Here is a 17,111-nt window from a genome sequence, read left to right as displayed (position 1 = left end):
GGAGAGATCTCTTTGTATACATTCTCTTTCAAACATTAATTCTCCCATATGTGTCATCTTAGCTAATGGAATCTACCCACTCTCCCCAGCTATTCCACATGAAGTAACACCCACCTAACTAATACTTTTAATTTTTCATTCCCACAAAAATATTTACTCAGCAATGTAGTCGCGTTATGTAACAGAGTAGAGAATTCTGGCAGGTTTCATGTGTAGCATCCATCTACAAATGAATAAATCCAGTGATTCGGTGCAGTCATACACTGGGTGTTGTGATAACCATCCAGATCCCAAGAATTAATGAGACCAGTTCTGACTTCAGTGGGTTTGCCATCTCAAGAAGATGGTCTTTTTCTACAGGAAAAGGTAGAAGAAGGGGGTCCAGTCCTAGCTCTGCTACTCACTGTGTGATAAGACAATGGACTTCGATTCCTCGTCTGTAAAATTGGAAGGATATTAAATATTGTCTTGGAGGAATATTAAATGCTACCTCTAGGATTGCTGGGGGGATTAAAAATAACATATGTCAAAGCACTATAAAACTTGATGCAAATCATGTTTCTTCCTAACTGAAATCAAAGTACGTGGAGATGATTGCATCTCCATTTATAATGTTCAGGAAAATGGTTGGGTTGCTGAATATTTACTCTCCATTGCTAGTGTCTTTACAATAAAGCTATCTGATACCGAAAACAAGGTGTTAAGAGATCACATCGGCGATATTACTTTGCCTCAGCAATTATAGAGTCTACTATAATATTCAACTGGATGCCTTGTCGATTCTTCAAACTCAACAGATTGCTAACATACCCACTGTTAGGAATTTTCTTTCTCTGCTAATAGACATCTACCCTCTTTCTTAAATTCGAATCTCAAGGTAATCCTCAACAATTCTCGCTCTATTGGTCTACAATCCTGGACCTCTACCTCATGTGTGTCTCTCGGGTGTGTGCATGCTTCCTTGCCAGATGACCACTGCCCCGGTGCAGGCCTTCTGTTCCCCTGGGGGATCTTTGCAACAACCTCTTAACTGAACTGATCTTCCTGTCTCGAGCCTCTTCTCCAATCCACCACTCACTCTGCCTCTTGGTTATATTCCTAAAACTAAACATGATCATGTTCTGCTTCCTCTAAAAGCTTCTGCTACCCTCCCACCCACCCCCATTTTTCCAGGTTAATAACATGGAACAACTTCATAGCCTGGTTCTTACCACTCCTCCATGACATACCAGCCATTGTGACTTTGACCATTCCATGAACACAATTCACTTTTTCTCCTCTCTCTCTGCTTGCCTTCACTTTGCCTGTAACTTTGAATGCCCTTTCTCCCTGATTCCTTTCTTAACCGCTTCTAACTTCCCCATTCAACTGTCCCAGTGTCATTTTCTCTGGGCCATCTCAACCCTTGGGCCATAGCACCTTCTTCTGCTGAGCTCCCATGACACCCTCTGCCCTTTGACCATAGCATGTGCTGCACTGTACTCAAATACGTTCCGGACTGCCTTACCCCTGAAATGTGAGCTCTGCAAGAACAGTGTTGGTGTTTGATTTCTTGTATCTCCAGGGCCTAGCCCCGTGCCCGCAACAGTATCTGACCCTGGCAGATGTCTGATGGATCAGTAAATGTATGAAGAGGCATTACTCCTGTCCCTCAAGCATTTGTCCTGGATCTTCATCTTCTGAGAGCTGCCTAGTGTTCCTCCCATCTCTACCTCTCTTGCATCGACCTTTCTTTAATTAGTAAACAACAGCGCTACATCCCCATCTCTCCTGGAACATTACTTGTCCTATATCTTCTAGTTGTTTCTCAGTGCATGTGGTAGCGTATGGGTTAACAGTATGGATTTTAGAAGCAGCCTGCCTAGGTTCAGATCTTATAAGCTGTGAAACTTTTGGCAAATTGCTTAACTTCCCTGTGCTTCGGATTCATCCTCTTTAAACCAGACGTGATTCTAATCCTTACTTCATAGGGTTGTATGAGGATTAAGTGATTTAAAACATGTACAGCATTTAGTGACCTTTAGTGCACACTCAGAAATGTTCACTGCTACTCATATTCGTTCGAATATGAATGCTCCCTCTGTAAACTGTCCCTTCTCCTCCATGCTCCTTCTTCTGGGCCCCACAGTCTACCTCTCTTATCACACTTACCACTTGGCTTTGTAATTGTCTGTGTATCATTATCTCTTAGTAGCTGCTAAGTTCTTTTAAGACCTCTCATGTCTTTTTATTTTTATTTCTTTGTTCCCTGTCTGCCACTCTCCACCTAGAATATAACATTCGGCACAAAGTTGGCACTCAAAGAATTCATTCACTTAGGCATCTATATCACTAACCTTTTGCCATTAAGATGGGAAAATGCTAGAATGCCATGGTCTCCAATCGGGTTTTTTTTTTTACAGTGTGTTATGAATTCAGTTGTCCACTTTATTCCTCCATTCTCTATGCACAGCAGAATTATTTTTAATTTAAAGAAATGATTACTGAGTAACAGATCGTTCTAATCAGGGGATGGTGGAGTCTGGCCAATCAGGGGTAGGTAGAGCCTTCACAGAATCGGCCATCTTGCTGTTGGACTGGCTGCCCACATAGCTCATTCACTGAGCCAGTCCAGGGTCTTTAAAGGTGACCCTAGAGTAAAAAGATTGTGCAGGGTGCAAAGGCAGTCTCAACACTTCGTAGTATAGTACACTTATTATCTGTGTTTATCTATATGCGCATCCACACACAATACTGCTGTATTATTTTAAACCAAGAAAAGGGACATACCACAATGCCCATGTCCAGCCAATAGACCAATATTGAAACCGTTAAAAAACACAGGCAAATTGTTATGTATCTTTTTTTTTAAGATTTTATTTATTTATTCATGAGAGGCACAGAGAGAGAGGCAGAGGGAGAAGCAGGCTCCTTGTGGAGCAAGGAGCCGGATGCGTGACTCGATCACAGGACCCTGGGATAGTGACCTGAGCCGAAGGCAGACGCTTAAAGACTGAGCCACCCAGGCGCCCCAATTGTTATGTATCTGGAAGCCAGAACATTGAAGCCTATAATTATGAAACAAATTTGAACAGATGATGGTAATATGCCTCTCATTTCCAATCTCCTGAACTTATACCTCTCTGTAATTCTTCATGTAACTCAATTTAAAAGTTCAGGTGCAGGGAAGGCTCCTCTGGCCCATATTTTTCAGTTCAGCACTCAGCTGTATCTCCACAGTGGGAAGGCTGACTTGAAAGGTTGACTTGAAAGCATGGGGACTTGGTTCCTGGGGCATCTCGTGCTACACTGAACCTATTCTATGCTATCTTCCCAGCTGCCTTTCATCAGCAATGCTGGAAGAAGGAGAATACGAATTTCTTTGGGTAGAAGGTCATTCTCTTCACTCCCACTCTACTTCTCTTGCTTGAGTAGCCTGACATGCATGGCTGGCAGCCCAAGTTGCATTGCCCAAAAAGCAATCCTTGAAGAAGCAGAAAGGCTTTCTTTCTTTATTGATTTTAGAGTCAGATGCAGTGCATTGTTTTTATTCACTCTATGTGGAGAATCACAGTCAGCAACCTTCCTGTCCGGGCTTACATCGCCTTTCCCCCTTGCTTCTTGGCCACCCCATTCGACTTCCTGCAGTGTCGTAAACAGGAAGTTTACCTCTAGAGATAGAATAAGAAGATTTCGTGAGAATGGAAGGGAGATAGGGAAGGTTGATAGAACTGACTGACTCAGAACATAGTTCTCCTATAAAAGGGGATGGCCACCTCTTCTTCAGATGAGGGTGACGCATGTCCAGTAATTAGAGACAAACTGTGAGAGTACATCGAAGTTTTCTCCGAGTTTCTTACCTTAGGCTGTCCACAAACTGATTCTAAGATTGGAATGTCTAGCACGTGGCCCAGATGCAGTTAGAAAAACTCCTTACTAGACTTTCCTTAGCTTTAGTAAGGCTATTAAGTTACCTAGTTTATGTATGATTATGGTATTTTGTTTTTATATTATTAGATGTGGTATTACCCTCTACTTTTTATATGTTTATGAATAGAAAGTTAGGAGGGATATGTGAGGATCTGAAAGGATCTGAGCATATTTGATAGGAAGTCCCATACCTTTTGAAACTCCTCCCTTGACTTCTGAAACCTCATTTCTTTTTGTTCTCACACCAGCTCTCTGATTTTTCTTACTCACTTTTTTTTAAGCTTCATTTGCGAATTTCCTTTGGGCTCTGTATTTGATCTTCTCTTCTTAATGTCTACACTGTCTTTTAGCATTCATTTATTCCTTTGCTCTCACTGCCATGTATGTCTATGACTTTTAAATCTTTTCTCTCTAGCCTTGATTTCTTTTGTGGACTCTAAGCTTATATATCTAATGATCTAACAGATATTTCTTCCTGATGTCTCAAGGAACTAAAACTTAATATGTCCAATAATAAACTCATCGCATACTTCCCCCTATAGCCTACACCTACAGTAGTCCTTATTTCAATGGACAACAGCACTATTTTCCCATTCATCAAGCCCAAAGTCCAGGAGTCATTCTGGATTCCTCCTTTTTTTCCCCTCATTCTTCACCCAATTGAGCACCAAAATTCTACAGATTTTCCCTTTTGAATATTTCTTGTAAACAACCTCTCTTCCTATCCCCAGTGCTTACTCCTTGAGAGAAAACCCTCATCATATCTTGCCTGAACTTTTGCAATAGTCCTTAAATACAGTAAGCACTAAATAAACATATCTTAAAATAAATTAATATATAAACGTGGAGCTAGATTTTATTCAAAATTTTGTGGTTTGTTTTTTACATGAATTGGCTGTCTGCTCTATCATATATTTATGCAACTGAGCTTTTTGGAGCTAAATTTTACATTTCTGCCAGTTAAAGTTCATCAGAATAGATTTGTTCATTGTTCCAGTTTTCTGACATTATTGTTACTGTCATCCATCATGTTCAGTCTACTCCCCAACTTTATGTCATCCCCACATTTTGTAATTTTGTCATCTATTTTTTATTCCAGACATTGAAATAAATGCTGGTCAAGAAAGGACCAAGGACTGACATCTAACAATAGGCCAAGGATATTTTACTCTAACCTCACATTAAGTAAAAGTATTCACTTGCATACAGATTTGTAGAACTCTACTCTGATCCAGGACAAATTTGTGTGTCTTGTCTACAAGAATATCATGCAACTTTTCTTATATGTCTTGTTGAAATCAATATAAATGGTGGCTATGGTATTTACTTTATCTACAATTCCAGTTATCCTATAAAAATGTAAATGAGTTTGGGAAAACTTGTTCTCAGGAAATACTTGCCAGACTTAGTACAACTTTTACTTCCTTTTAAAAAATGTTATTATTAAACTATAAAAGCAATTTTAAAAAAATATAGAAAATAAAGAGAAAGGAAAATAACGTATCATCCTAGCTATTTTAAAACAAATATCATTATAGTGCATTTTGTTCATGTCTTTTTGAGAAACATGCTTTTATACAGTTAATGGTGTACATATAATTGTAGCTATTTTTAAAGTTTATCCTACCTGTTTTCCAATGTTGCCTCAGTCTGCCTGGTTCTCATAGATTTCATCACATTCCATTCTATGAGTGAAGTATACATTTTAAACACACCAAAATCACTGGACTTTGGACCGCACTCAATTTTTGAATTGTAAATAATGATATGATGAATATTTTGCATATGTAGATTTTTCTTTACTTTTTATTTTTCTTGGATACCTCCCAGAAGTGGTATACTTGGGTCAATTTTCTGGTGCCTAATACATGTGTCTGTATTAGTTAGGTAGGCTGGGTTATGCTACAGTAACAATCACACATACCCTGATCTCATTTATTTAAGAACAACCAAAAACTCCTCTAATTTCAACACCTTAATGCACGAATGTTTGTTTCTCGTTCATACCAATTTTGCCGTGCCTATCAAGGCTCTTCAGGATAGTTCCCTTCAAGGAGGTGACTCAAGGATTCAGTCTGGCTCCATCTTGGTTTCCATAATTGATGTGGTGAGGAAAGAACTGGAGGTTGTGGAGGGACTTTTTCTGCCTCACTCACAATCCATTGGTTAGAACTAGTCGTGGATTTTCCACTCAACTGCAATAGGTGCTGGGAAACGTGTCTAGTATGTGTCCAGTAGAAAAGGAACATCACTCTTAGCAAGCATTAAGGTCTACTCCAGCGGGATGGCTAGGTACTATGTCAATGTAGCTTAGCTGGAGCTATTATTCCCCAGAATCCCCTTTCTCATAGGAGTACAGGTTAATTACAGGAGATACTGTCACAAGATGTGGTAGATGGAGGTGGAAGCAACAGCCCTCAAGTTCAGAAAGAATAGGCAACAGGCGCCCCTGCGGCTCACAGGCTCATCTCCTGGCGCACCTTGTTGGCGGAGAGTAGCAGCCAGTCCACACCTCCTAGTGCCCATCAGATCTCCTTCAGCTTCTCTGAGTCCTGGGTCCCATTCACGTGCATGGGCAGCTCCAAGGTGGAGAACGCCAGCTTCATTTTTCAGTCCCACAGGTTATGGAGTTTGGTGGTGGTGAGAGCTAGATGCAAATTTTTGTTTGTCCCCATGGGTTCCAGTCTGTCCTTGTTTTTTTTCCTGCTTCACACCCAGCTTTTCTTCCTGACTACCAGCACCGCTGACTTAGTGACTTCAGACCCACAGCCAAATGCAGAAGCACCAGCCTTCCATAGAGTCCTTCACTACAACTGCATCACGTCAAAGTCTTAAAATAAATCTCTGTCCTCATGATTTTGCCTCTCTGATAAAACCTAATTGATATGGAATACAGTATTTTTTTTTTTTTTTTTTTTTTTACAGAGCAGGGTCTAATTTTAAGCTATTGTGTTCACAGAATTTTTATTTGAATATACTGCCAAGAAGACCAGGATCACAAAGCAACATTTTATCCATGTTGAAAAAGAAGGAAGAGGTTATGCCATACAGAAAAGCAGATACAATTGTCAGAAGTGAAGACAATGGTAAAATCAAAACTAAAAGCAGTTACTAGAACAGGGAGCAGCCTCAGAAACCTTTTTCTACGCAAACACATGTGACGGGGTGGGGGCGAGGGGGGCTTCGGAAGGATGTGTCGCAGTGCATTGCAGAAGAAAGCCACACCTGTATCCACATTTCCATGGCCGTGAGGAGGTAGTTCTCCCAGGAGGTGATTTTAGCCCAAGGACCAGTGTTAAAAGGGAGCGGGCTAACCTAGGGGAAATCCGCATTGAAGTGTAAAAACCAGAATTTTCCGTTAAATTGAGTCAAACTAAGTTCAACGACTAATCTCTGTTCCTATAAGTCTTCTACCTGCATCAAGTTTGGTTTCTGTGTTTCTCTGTTTTGTATGTGGCCAACTCCATGGAAGGTACCTGCAGCTCTGCTGTTGTGGAAGGCCACAGGAGAGGCTAATGCGCACAGATCTCTGGCCCCGCTGTGAAGCTAGAGGCTTTTCTGAGACTTCCACAAAGCACCATGGCTGACCAAAGGCAGGGTGACTTGCAGACATCCAGCACACTCCCCTCCACATCTCCACAAGCAAACTCCTGCCCTTCGTGCCAATTATTCTTACAGGAAGAGGAACTCATTGTCCAATTTCCTTCCCTCACCCTGTCCCCCAATTCCAAGCAAAACAAGACAATTCTTGCCACACTGCTTCAAGGAACTCTGGCACACTGGAAAATGCCCACATGAGCAAAGAATTCTATTCATGGTTTGCATGTGATTCACGCAACTCGTTTTGATTTCAGCTGTTGCATGCTTCGTTGTCTTCTGAGGGGAACTATCCTCTTGCACTGCATGTTAAGAACTAGGAAATGCTAGATGACCAAGTAGCCTATGCCCACTGAGCCCACGCTGGGCCCCGGACACAATAGAGATATACCAGTAGGTGTTGGCCAGTTGGCGATGTAGCCGACTCCCAATAAATGCTGGGCACGATGTTCCATTTAGATTAGCACAGTGCAGCTCAAGCCACCAAGTTTTTTGTCCTTCATGTCTCACTATGTAAAATAGCAATAATAATGACTTTTGTACCGATGGATAGATTATGTAGAAACATGGTAAGAAATGAAAAGGGCACTTAAAGTATCACACGCAAAAAAAGTTACACAAATCTCATTTTATTCATAATTTATAAATTATACTTATCTGGTCTTGGCATATTCTATTAGAATCGTATTATTTGAGGCAAATACAGTAATACTCGACTGCAGGAAAAAAAACGATATGAGAAGTAGTGGTATGATAATTTTTTAAAAGATTTTTTTATTTATTTAATTGTCAGAGAGAAAGAGAGAGAGAGAGAGAGAGAGGCAGGCAGAGGAAGAAGCAGGCTCCTCGCCGAGCAAGGAGCCCGATGCGGGACTCAATCCCAGGACCCTGGGACCATGACCCGAGCCGAAGGCAGATGCTTAACCGACTGAGCCACCCAGGCTTTCCGTGGTATGATATTTTTATAAATGATTCAAGTCTGTGGAAACACTCCAGGTCAGAGATGATACTTGGATTTTGTTTTTGGATCTCTCTACTTCCACATGTATGTTAGCGCCTCTGCTCGGTTTCGGTATTGTGTTTTCTTCTACTAAATGGCAGAGCTTGACCAACGAGTATTTCACAGATAGCCAATGAGTGACTGGAGGGCCTCAATCAGTCTTAGGCATTTTCTAAAAGTTGGACTTAGTTGTCAGCTTTTGCAAATAGAAAGCTCCCCGGAGCTTCCCCACTCCCTACAAATGGTATGCACCCCACGATGTCACCCAGGTTCGTTACTTGCCCAGCTCCTAGAGGCATGTGTGTTTGTGTTTAAGGTGGTTGCTTCACTCTTTCAAATGGTATCATGTGTCACTCATATTGGAACAGGTCTGTGGGTTATTCCGTATTGATTTAAGAACAGCTGAGGGAGGATGCCTTTTACAGCTGTTTTTCCACAGAGCACTGTTTGAGGCATGTTTAAATGTTAGCTCTTGAGTCTGTAATCTGTTACATCATTACACCTGTGCAGTATTTACCAACTTGCCCGCTCATCCCCTGGGCCTCTGGAGGGTTGGCTGTTTTCTTCTTATTATCTCTCATTTACTCCTTTTCCCTAACATAGCGAAGATCCAATCCTCACCTTCCCCACCCAAATCCCCAGACCACCAGCCTGTCCACTGATCTCACCCCTGGCATGTGGGGGCAGGGGGTGAGCCCTAGCATATTACTGTTTGTAATGAAACAACCACAAACTAAAAAGAGCAGCCAAAACAATGAGGTGTGAGCTGAGAATATGGAAATAAGCACATGATTAGTTCTGACTTGAATGGAATATCTTCCTGATACAATCAATAACCCACTAGAAACTGTATCTTCATCTTCAACAGAAAAATTTCAGTAAGCAAGAAAATAAGCCCTTTCTAAATGAACTTTCTCAAGGGGTTGAAAAAATAATTTTTACATTTATATAATTTATTTATTAATATTATAGTCTTATATGATACAAACACTCTCTCATCTCAAATGATATAAATTAGGAAACATACTTTCTTTAAACTCTTGGGCCTCAGAATGTAGCATGCAGGGGAATAAAATCTTTTTGAAATTAAAAATTATATTCAGCAGAAACTGATACTTTTAAACTGACATGCATTTTAATAACTAAGGAGTAAGACATTTCCCTTAACATCAAAATCAAAGATTACTGTACTCATTTTAATATCACTATATAAATATAAAAACATTAACTGAGACTTGCCTAGGTCAAATATTACAGTTACGCTAACAAACATATACATAACAAGTATGAACTTATATCAAATGTCAAATTTCCCCATTATTACCTTCTTGTGACATGACTTTAAGAGCCTGGAGAGTGCCTTTTTTGTTTTGTTTTACTTTGCTCTATAATCTCTAAGTATCTAGGCAGGAAAGAAAAACACAACTGAGAAATATTTCGGTTTTGAACAAGTAAGAGGTCAGTTGCAATCTCTTTCGGGTACTTCCCATTCGAGAAAACATGCCGTGAAATGGTGAGCTGCCCCTGACAACAGGTGGACAAGTCAGGCCATTTGTCGATAGCAGTTATATACCCAATGGCTTATTCACTATAAAAAAGAACTAGCACAGCCCCAGAAAAGAATAGATAGTTCATCAAGTGAAAAGCAGGTTGCTCTCATTGGACAAATTAATCTCTTCTCTTGATATTCAGACATCAAAAATATCTTCTTCCATGTTAAAACAGATATGGGTTCCTACCCTGGAATAGGGTCAATCTTTACCAATTTCCTCTTCTTCTCCCCATCTGCAAACTCTCTAATTAAAATACTTTAAAGTGTACTTTCATCTAATACTGTTATAACAATGATGGTCTTGGATTAAAACAATGACCGCTTTGGCCGACTTTGGTTTGGTGAAGCCCTTTAAAAAAAATCAAGTATGGGATATCGTTCAAAGTTTTAGTAAAGCATTAAGGGTCACTGAGCCACAGTGAAATTTCTCGTACACTTGTTGAATGCCTAGTAGGTTCAAAGTTCTGTCCTGCAGGCAGATATATATCCCAATTTCTTAGTATTTTGGGATCATGGCTCTTCTGGTAAGGAAAAATACTATGGTGTCACAGTAAAGAATTCTTAGCGTGGGGAAGTACTGGGGTGGGGGGTGGGAGGCGGGAAGTACCAGTAGATTCAGTTAAGAAACTGTTGCTCTGGGTTTCCACAGCTTCGCTCCAAGTCCACATTTCAACATTGTGGGAGAAGGATGGGTTCAGGAATCCTTTATAATCTACCCAGACCATGATTTGAGAATTTTAAGAGCCAATAGTTTTAAACTAAATGACAACAATCCAAAAGGCTTTAAACTTTAAACTCGTAGCAAACCCTATCCAGCCTTTAAACCTTGGCGGTAATAACTTGAGAGTTTTAAGACTCTGGAGGTAATTGTTTGTTCCTCCGGGGGCGGGGGCCGGAGGTCAATTTGCAAAGCATCTCCCAGAGTCTGGGGTTAGGGGCCTTGCCCTCTCACCATGCAGCCGTTCTTCCATTACCCGTATTTTGCTTTAACATCCTAAATGTATAGTCTCTACGAATATTATGAGCACGGCAGGTTATTTTCTCCCTCCACAAATCCTGGTTGCATAACTTCACCTAAAAACAATTTGGGGAAGAGATGATTATCTTTCTGCCTTCTGAAAAGCTCTTACCAATAGAGTTTAAAATCTGCAATTGAAAAGCTGCATTTTCTTGAGTCTTCAAGACATTTCTTGGATTTTTTCCCCCTAACTGCAGAGACAGGATAAATAAAACCACTCAGTTCCTTAAGCACAGCAAACACGAATCAAATAGCTTTTACTCCATATTTATAAAAGGCAATGTGACCATCATAAGTTTCTCAATATTCCCTGTCACCTTTAAGCATTTCCATTTATTATTCTCAATATATTTTAAAAGCATGCAGATGTTCGCAAAAAAAAAAAAATTCTTCGCCAGGGCTTACCGTCAGCTTTTTCTTCCCCAAATCTTTTAGAATCTCCCCCCTCTACATGACTTAAAACATATTTGAACGGGTTATATGAAAATCCCCTTTTGTGCTCCACAGTGGCATCCCCGCTGCATCCGGGAGAAAGCACTCACATTCCAGTTGCGCTATCAGCACGAGGGGCACGAACTCCAAAGCACTATGTTCCGAGAGCTGGAAATGCACTGTGTTGCACATTATAAATAAGAAAATTGCCCTGTGACAGCTACAGTTTGGAAGCATTATCATTTTTCTTTGCAACCCTCATTTTTAATCTTTGCTGTTACTTTCCTTAGGAAAACTTAGCCCCTGTATGAATTCCGGTATCGCTAACCTATATGCCGTATTTAAAAGAAATAAATCCCATGACCGCGACAAGGGTCGCCGTCAGCATCCAAGACAAAACCGACTCTTACCGATCTAGCCAAAGGTCATCCTGTCCCTGCTGTGGCCCCCTTGCACCCTGCCTCCCCCATCCTCTCCTTCCATTTTGAGCAAGCTACTGCACGTTACATTAAGAATGTGTGATGTGTGCTTTCTAGCTTTTACGTTTGGTCTTCTCAACCATGGAAACACAGTTATAAATTGTTCTCAGAGCTAAACCACTCAACATCTTGGCACTTGGTTGTTTTTAACTTTCAACAATAGGCACTGTTCACTCCCCTCCATCTCAGTTCTTTATTCAGTGATCAGGCAGGACACTGATGAAAGGCTAGTCACGGCTTCCCCCCCATGGTATCAGTGTGGTGGCATGTGATGATTCACATGGGGTGTGTTTGATCCGAGAAAGCCCAGTCTCTGCTTATTCTTCCTTTGTTCTGTCATCTGGGGGAAAAGAGACAGTGAGTTGAGCTGATTGTCTCACTTTTGCCCAGTGCTGGTGGGCTACGCAATGTGGGGTTAATATTTCCCAAGCACCTACAGTCTGTCTGGCATCCTCCGGAATATAGTTACCAAAAAAAAAAAAAAAAAAAAAGGGAAAATATTTTTTAAGTGAATTTCCATAAACAGAGGGAAAAAAAAAAAGGCAAACCCCTCTCTGTGGTTAAAAACAGGAACCATGGTTCTTTTCAAGCAGCCCTGACTTGTCAGATAATCATCACCATCACTGTAGTCATTTTAATAGCTACCACAGCTACTTTTGATAGTATTTTTACTACTGCTAATAATTTCACATGATGAAGGGGTTGATTATAGCACTGAAATGACAGGTCCCGAGGACGATCTGCCTTTCCGACGAGCTTACTAATTGCTAGGATGGCAGAAAATATAATTTTCTATCAAAAAGTGCAAAGAGGCCCTTGTATTTTGGCATTTGCTCCTTCTCCCCCCCACCCCTTCTATACGTGGAGAAGACTCGCCCAGGTGGGAATGGGATAAGGAGAAGCCTCGAGCTGCTGAGATGTGGCTCTCACAGCAGAGCGTGGGGGTTCCTTATTGGAATTTATAGCTCTCTGTGAATAATAGTCCTGCTCCCAGGAGCCTCAGGTCTCCCCTGATTCCACCCCATCCAGCTGCAGCTCCAGCCCCCCGAGCACACTGACCTGCTCCTTGAGCTCTGCCAGTTGTGTCGACAGCTGTTTGACCAGGCTCATGGTGGATTCCAACTTCTCCTGCAGGTTCCGAATCTCATTTTGCTCACTGTCTCCTTCACTGCTAACGAGGGACATGGCTCGCATCCGAGGAAACCAGTCTAAATTCTTCTCCTAGAAGCAAATACAGGTTCAAGAGCAAGGGAGTAAGTACTGGAAGGGAGCCTGGAGTTCTGCAAAGAAGGGTTATAGGTGTTCATTAGTATTAACATTTAAATCAAAGTTTCTTAGTACCCAAAGCAAAAGGGACTCTTTCTGGCCAGGCCTGGGGATGGTCTGCGGGTGGGAACAACGTGCAGGTTAGGCTTTGGTTTTCAGGAGCTGGGGGAAGATTCTAAATGTTGGAACAAACTTCTTATGGGCTCCCAGGGAGGTCCTGGGGAAAGCATTTAGCACAGCACCCTGGACCCAGAGGGCATTCAGTGAATCCTGATGAATGATGAAGTAGGGTCTGGAGGCTGCGGAGAACAGATCCAAGGATGTGTGGGTACAGGAGAGGCATGAGCTGTTTCTCCCTCGCTCCAGAAAAGAAAGGGGTGGCAGAATAGGAGGGTGGTGAAGAAATGTTTCAGTTCCAGCCACCCATGCTAAACTAGTTTACCGCCCACTTCCCCAAGACAGGCTTTGAGCTCTGCTCAGGCAAGAGGAAGTGGGAGGGCATGGTCCTAGGTTACTCTGTCTGCTCCCTTTGGAAACATTTTATGTGAGGATGAGGTTTCAGAGTTAGACTTCCCCAGGGGGCAATAGCTGGTACCACTTCTGTTTTTCTAGGCAGACTGGGTGTAGGGCTGTGTGTATGTGTAGCCCTCCACTGTTGCAGAAATAAAGGAGTTTACCCGATGCCCGGCTCTCTCGAAAACTCTTGATTGCTTAACATCATAGAATCACCGTGCATTACTTAGAGTACACTTTTCAATCCTCAAAAGAGCTTGCAAGGTAAATCATATTGTCCCCATTTTACAGATGAGACAACGAGCCACCCCAACAGTTTAAACACCCGTTTGACAAGCGAGGGAATGGCAGAGATAGGATGTGAAGCCAGATGAGCCTTTCCACCACTGACTGGGTATGTCAGCCTGCATCGCTACTTACCTCCCTATTTCTCTAGGTCACCTTTTCCCAATATCCCTAGTGGTGATCTCCCCGCTTAAGAGTCCTCCCACTTCAGAAAAGCCCACTGCAGGGGCTGCCATGACTTCTGCCAGGTCAGTCACTAGAATGAGGGTCCACAGAGTACTTTCCTCCCCTGAGGTTCAGTGGGAAGGCCGACTTGTCTCTGTCCTTCTGTCTCAGTCTCGTCCAGCCATGGGGCTGTTGCTGGTGTTCTGTAGTTACTGTCACTGCTCAGAAAACAACAAGTTCTTTATGGTTCCCTATCCCCAATGCAATGAAAAGGGCAGATAAAGAATTAAAGAGAAAACACATTAAAGAATTTGAAACTGCATTTAAACAGCTGTAGCTAATTAGCATTTCAAAGGAGGATGGTAACTTAGTTTGAAGTGCAGAGTACCAGCCAAATTCATTCATTCAATCACTGCTTCAGCATCTTTTGCCCGGTATTTAGAAATCAGATATCTGCTCCAAGGGGCTTGTGGCTTAGGACAGCCTTCCATGAAAAGTGAACTGTGCACTGTGTATATCAAAATCATCAGGGGTTGCTTGTTAAAACTGCAGATTTCAATCCCACTACCTCTTTTCAAATCAGAACCTCTCTGGGGATCTGCATGATGCCTACCAGCACTCCAGCTTAAGAACTCTGGTCTATGCAGACAAAGAAGATACATGATAACCACTGGAGTAATGGCCGGATAGGGAGATGGACTGAAGGGGAAAGATCTGGAACAGCTGTTGTGGGGAGTGGGAGGAGGAAGCTAAATAAGGACACATTAAATGCTTCTAGGGCTGGAAGGGTGGCCCAGCAAACTGGGAAACCATGCCTTATCATGACACCTGCAAAAACCATGGTTTTCCAACAGCCCAGCTGATGCGCAGGTGAGGCAGAGAGCTGGACTGATGCACGATGATATGTCCTGTATCAGAAAGACACGGTGTTGGGAAGCTAGGACTGTCAGCGAAGTGCTGCCTGGAGTGAGGAACCTGGTAGGCAGGATGGAGAACAACAGACCTGGGCTCCCTGCTCTATAAGCACTTAATCCTTTCAACAGCCCACTGGTTCTCTTATCGGCTTAGTATCTATATTCTTTACAGTATTATCATATATGGCCGGAGCTTTATAAATGAAGAAACTGAGGCTAGCACATGGTTTAGCTGGGACCCCAATGCAGACCTGTCTGCATCGAGGTCTCTTGCAAGGCCAGATGGAAGACTGTGGACGGAAAGTGCAATGATAAAATCGAAGATTCTGAAGGCAGGACAACTTCCGGAAATGAAGTTTTTAGGGTGAGAGTGCCTTCAATCTGCTAAAATACCAGGGAATTGACGGAGTTAGTATTTAGTGGGTATAGAGTTTCTGTTGGGGAAGATGCAAATTCTCTGGTGCGGGCTGTAGCAATGGTAACGTGACTATACGTAATCCCGTAAAACTGTACACTTCAAATGGCAAATTTTATGTTATGTGTATTTTACTACAATTTTTTTTTTTAAAATCACTGGATTTGCGGGGGCTGATCTTTTGGATGAATTGTGCACCAAGTCCCTGAGGTCATCCTGAAGGCGGTCAATGGCTGGGGTGGATGAGGAGGCTGTGGGTGATGAATGTACAGGAGTGAGCGGGAGGTAGCAGAGGGCAGTGATGGGAAAGGGTTGAAAAAGGCATTTTCATGTGCGAGTGAAGATGCAATGACTCCTTAGTGAAGGGCAGCCCAGTCAGCAGGGCCCTCAGTGTGGAAGGGTTGGGGAAAAAGGCAGCTGTCAGCAAATGGGCTAAACGAGGGACTGTCTTGGGAGAGCCAGGAAGGCAGCAAGCATTCTGGGACAGGAGAGGTGGCTTGTACCAGGACAGGGATTCTAGGGAGCCAGAAGGGTTGGGCAGCCTCAGACAGCTGGGCCTGGAGTGAGAAGGTGCTAATGGACATGGTGATGCCCAGGGTCAGGATGGTGGAAACATCAACTTTCAAAAAGTCTCCAAAAGAAACAGAAGGAAACCATTGCTCTGATGCTTAGCCAACGGCATCACTACTTCAAAGAGCACATGGGTGAGACTCTGAGGGACCACCTTTGAAGGGATCCTGTTGTCGGTGTCCCAGGGTCAGGACTCTCCCCACACACTCATTCTTCACCTGTCCCTGTGTTCATCCATTCATTTACTCATTCTTGCTGTGGTTCCCACGTCGTGCTAGGCACTGGGAAAACAACATCGAGCAAAACGCAGCACAGTTCCAGTCTAGGTGGCGAGTAAAGACTTCTGCCAAAGGCTGGTGAAAGCAAGGACAAGCTCGTGCTTGCGGGCCCTACGGTCCCTTCTCGCAGTCCCCAAGAGCTGTTCTCGTTTCCTCCTCACCTGTCTTCCTCTTGCTGCTTGTATCTTTCTCTGTTTCTGCCTGTTTGCTTGTGTCTCAATCTCTTCTCTCCCACGTTTGTGTTTTTGTTTTATTCTGGCCTTCCTCTCTACATCGATGGGCCATAATCGGAAACCTATATACCGTGTGTAATTTTCTTTTCAGTATTGAATGCTCTGTAGATCCTTTCCTTAATTTTTAAGGAACTGGACATAAATGTTTTACATCTCTCACTAAAATGGGAAAAAAATAACCAACCTAAATTGTTCTCTGTCCTCTTTTTTACAAATAAATCCAGTCTTTTAAAAATAATGTTCACAACTGATGTTTCTTCAAATGAGTGCAGGAAGTATGTTTTTTTTCACCAAAATTAACTCAAATACAGTAGTGTTCTCAGAATAAATGCTGCATTTGCTTTTTCATCAAAAGTGGCCCCCAATTAAATGCCCCAGGTTTCCTCTTTCTGCTCTCATGGCACAATGAGCGGCTTCCATGGAAGACTCTGAGCAGGGTGAGACGCTGGATTTTTGTCTAAGCCAGAACTGCAAGAGAGACGTAC

At 42.4% G+C, this 17,111-nt stretch overlaps 2 protein-coding genes across 2 annotated transcripts in view; one reads left to right on the top strand and one right to left on the bottom strand.

Annotated features, from left to right (window-relative positions):
• The window catches only part of SSPN (sarcospan), a 250,290-nt gene that overhangs the window by 182,279 nt on the left and 50,900 nt on the right, over positions 1-17,111 (top strand). The gene's annotated exons all lie outside the window — the stretch shown is intronic.
• Positions 8,115-17,111, bottom strand: part of ITPR2 (inositol 1,4,5-trisphosphate receptor type 2) — a 497,992-nt gene continuing 488,995 nt past the window's right edge. Inside the window, exons 56-57 of the mRNA XM_025879725.2 lie at positions 13,047-13,208; positions 8,115-12,327 (exon numbers count right to left, since the gene is read on the bottom strand). Of these exons, the coding sequence (XP_025735510.1) occupies positions 12,241-12,327; positions 13,047-13,208 (249 nt within the window). The 3' untranslated portion in view covers positions 8,115-12,240. The remainder of the gene's footprint in view (positions 12,328-13,046; positions 13,209-17,111) is intronic.

The sequence above is a fragment of the Callorhinus ursinus genome, unplaced genomic scaffold (assembly GCF_003265705.2).
Source record: "Callorhinus ursinus isolate GAN/ISIS: 27379988/994484 unplaced genomic scaffold, GSC_fseal_2.0 scaffold27, whole genome shotgun sequence".
Classification (NCBI taxonomy): domain Eukaryota; kingdom Metazoa; phylum Chordata; class Mammalia; order Carnivora; family Otariidae; genus Callorhinus; species Callorhinus ursinus.
This window is presented reverse-complemented; position numbering and strand designations above follow the sequence as displayed.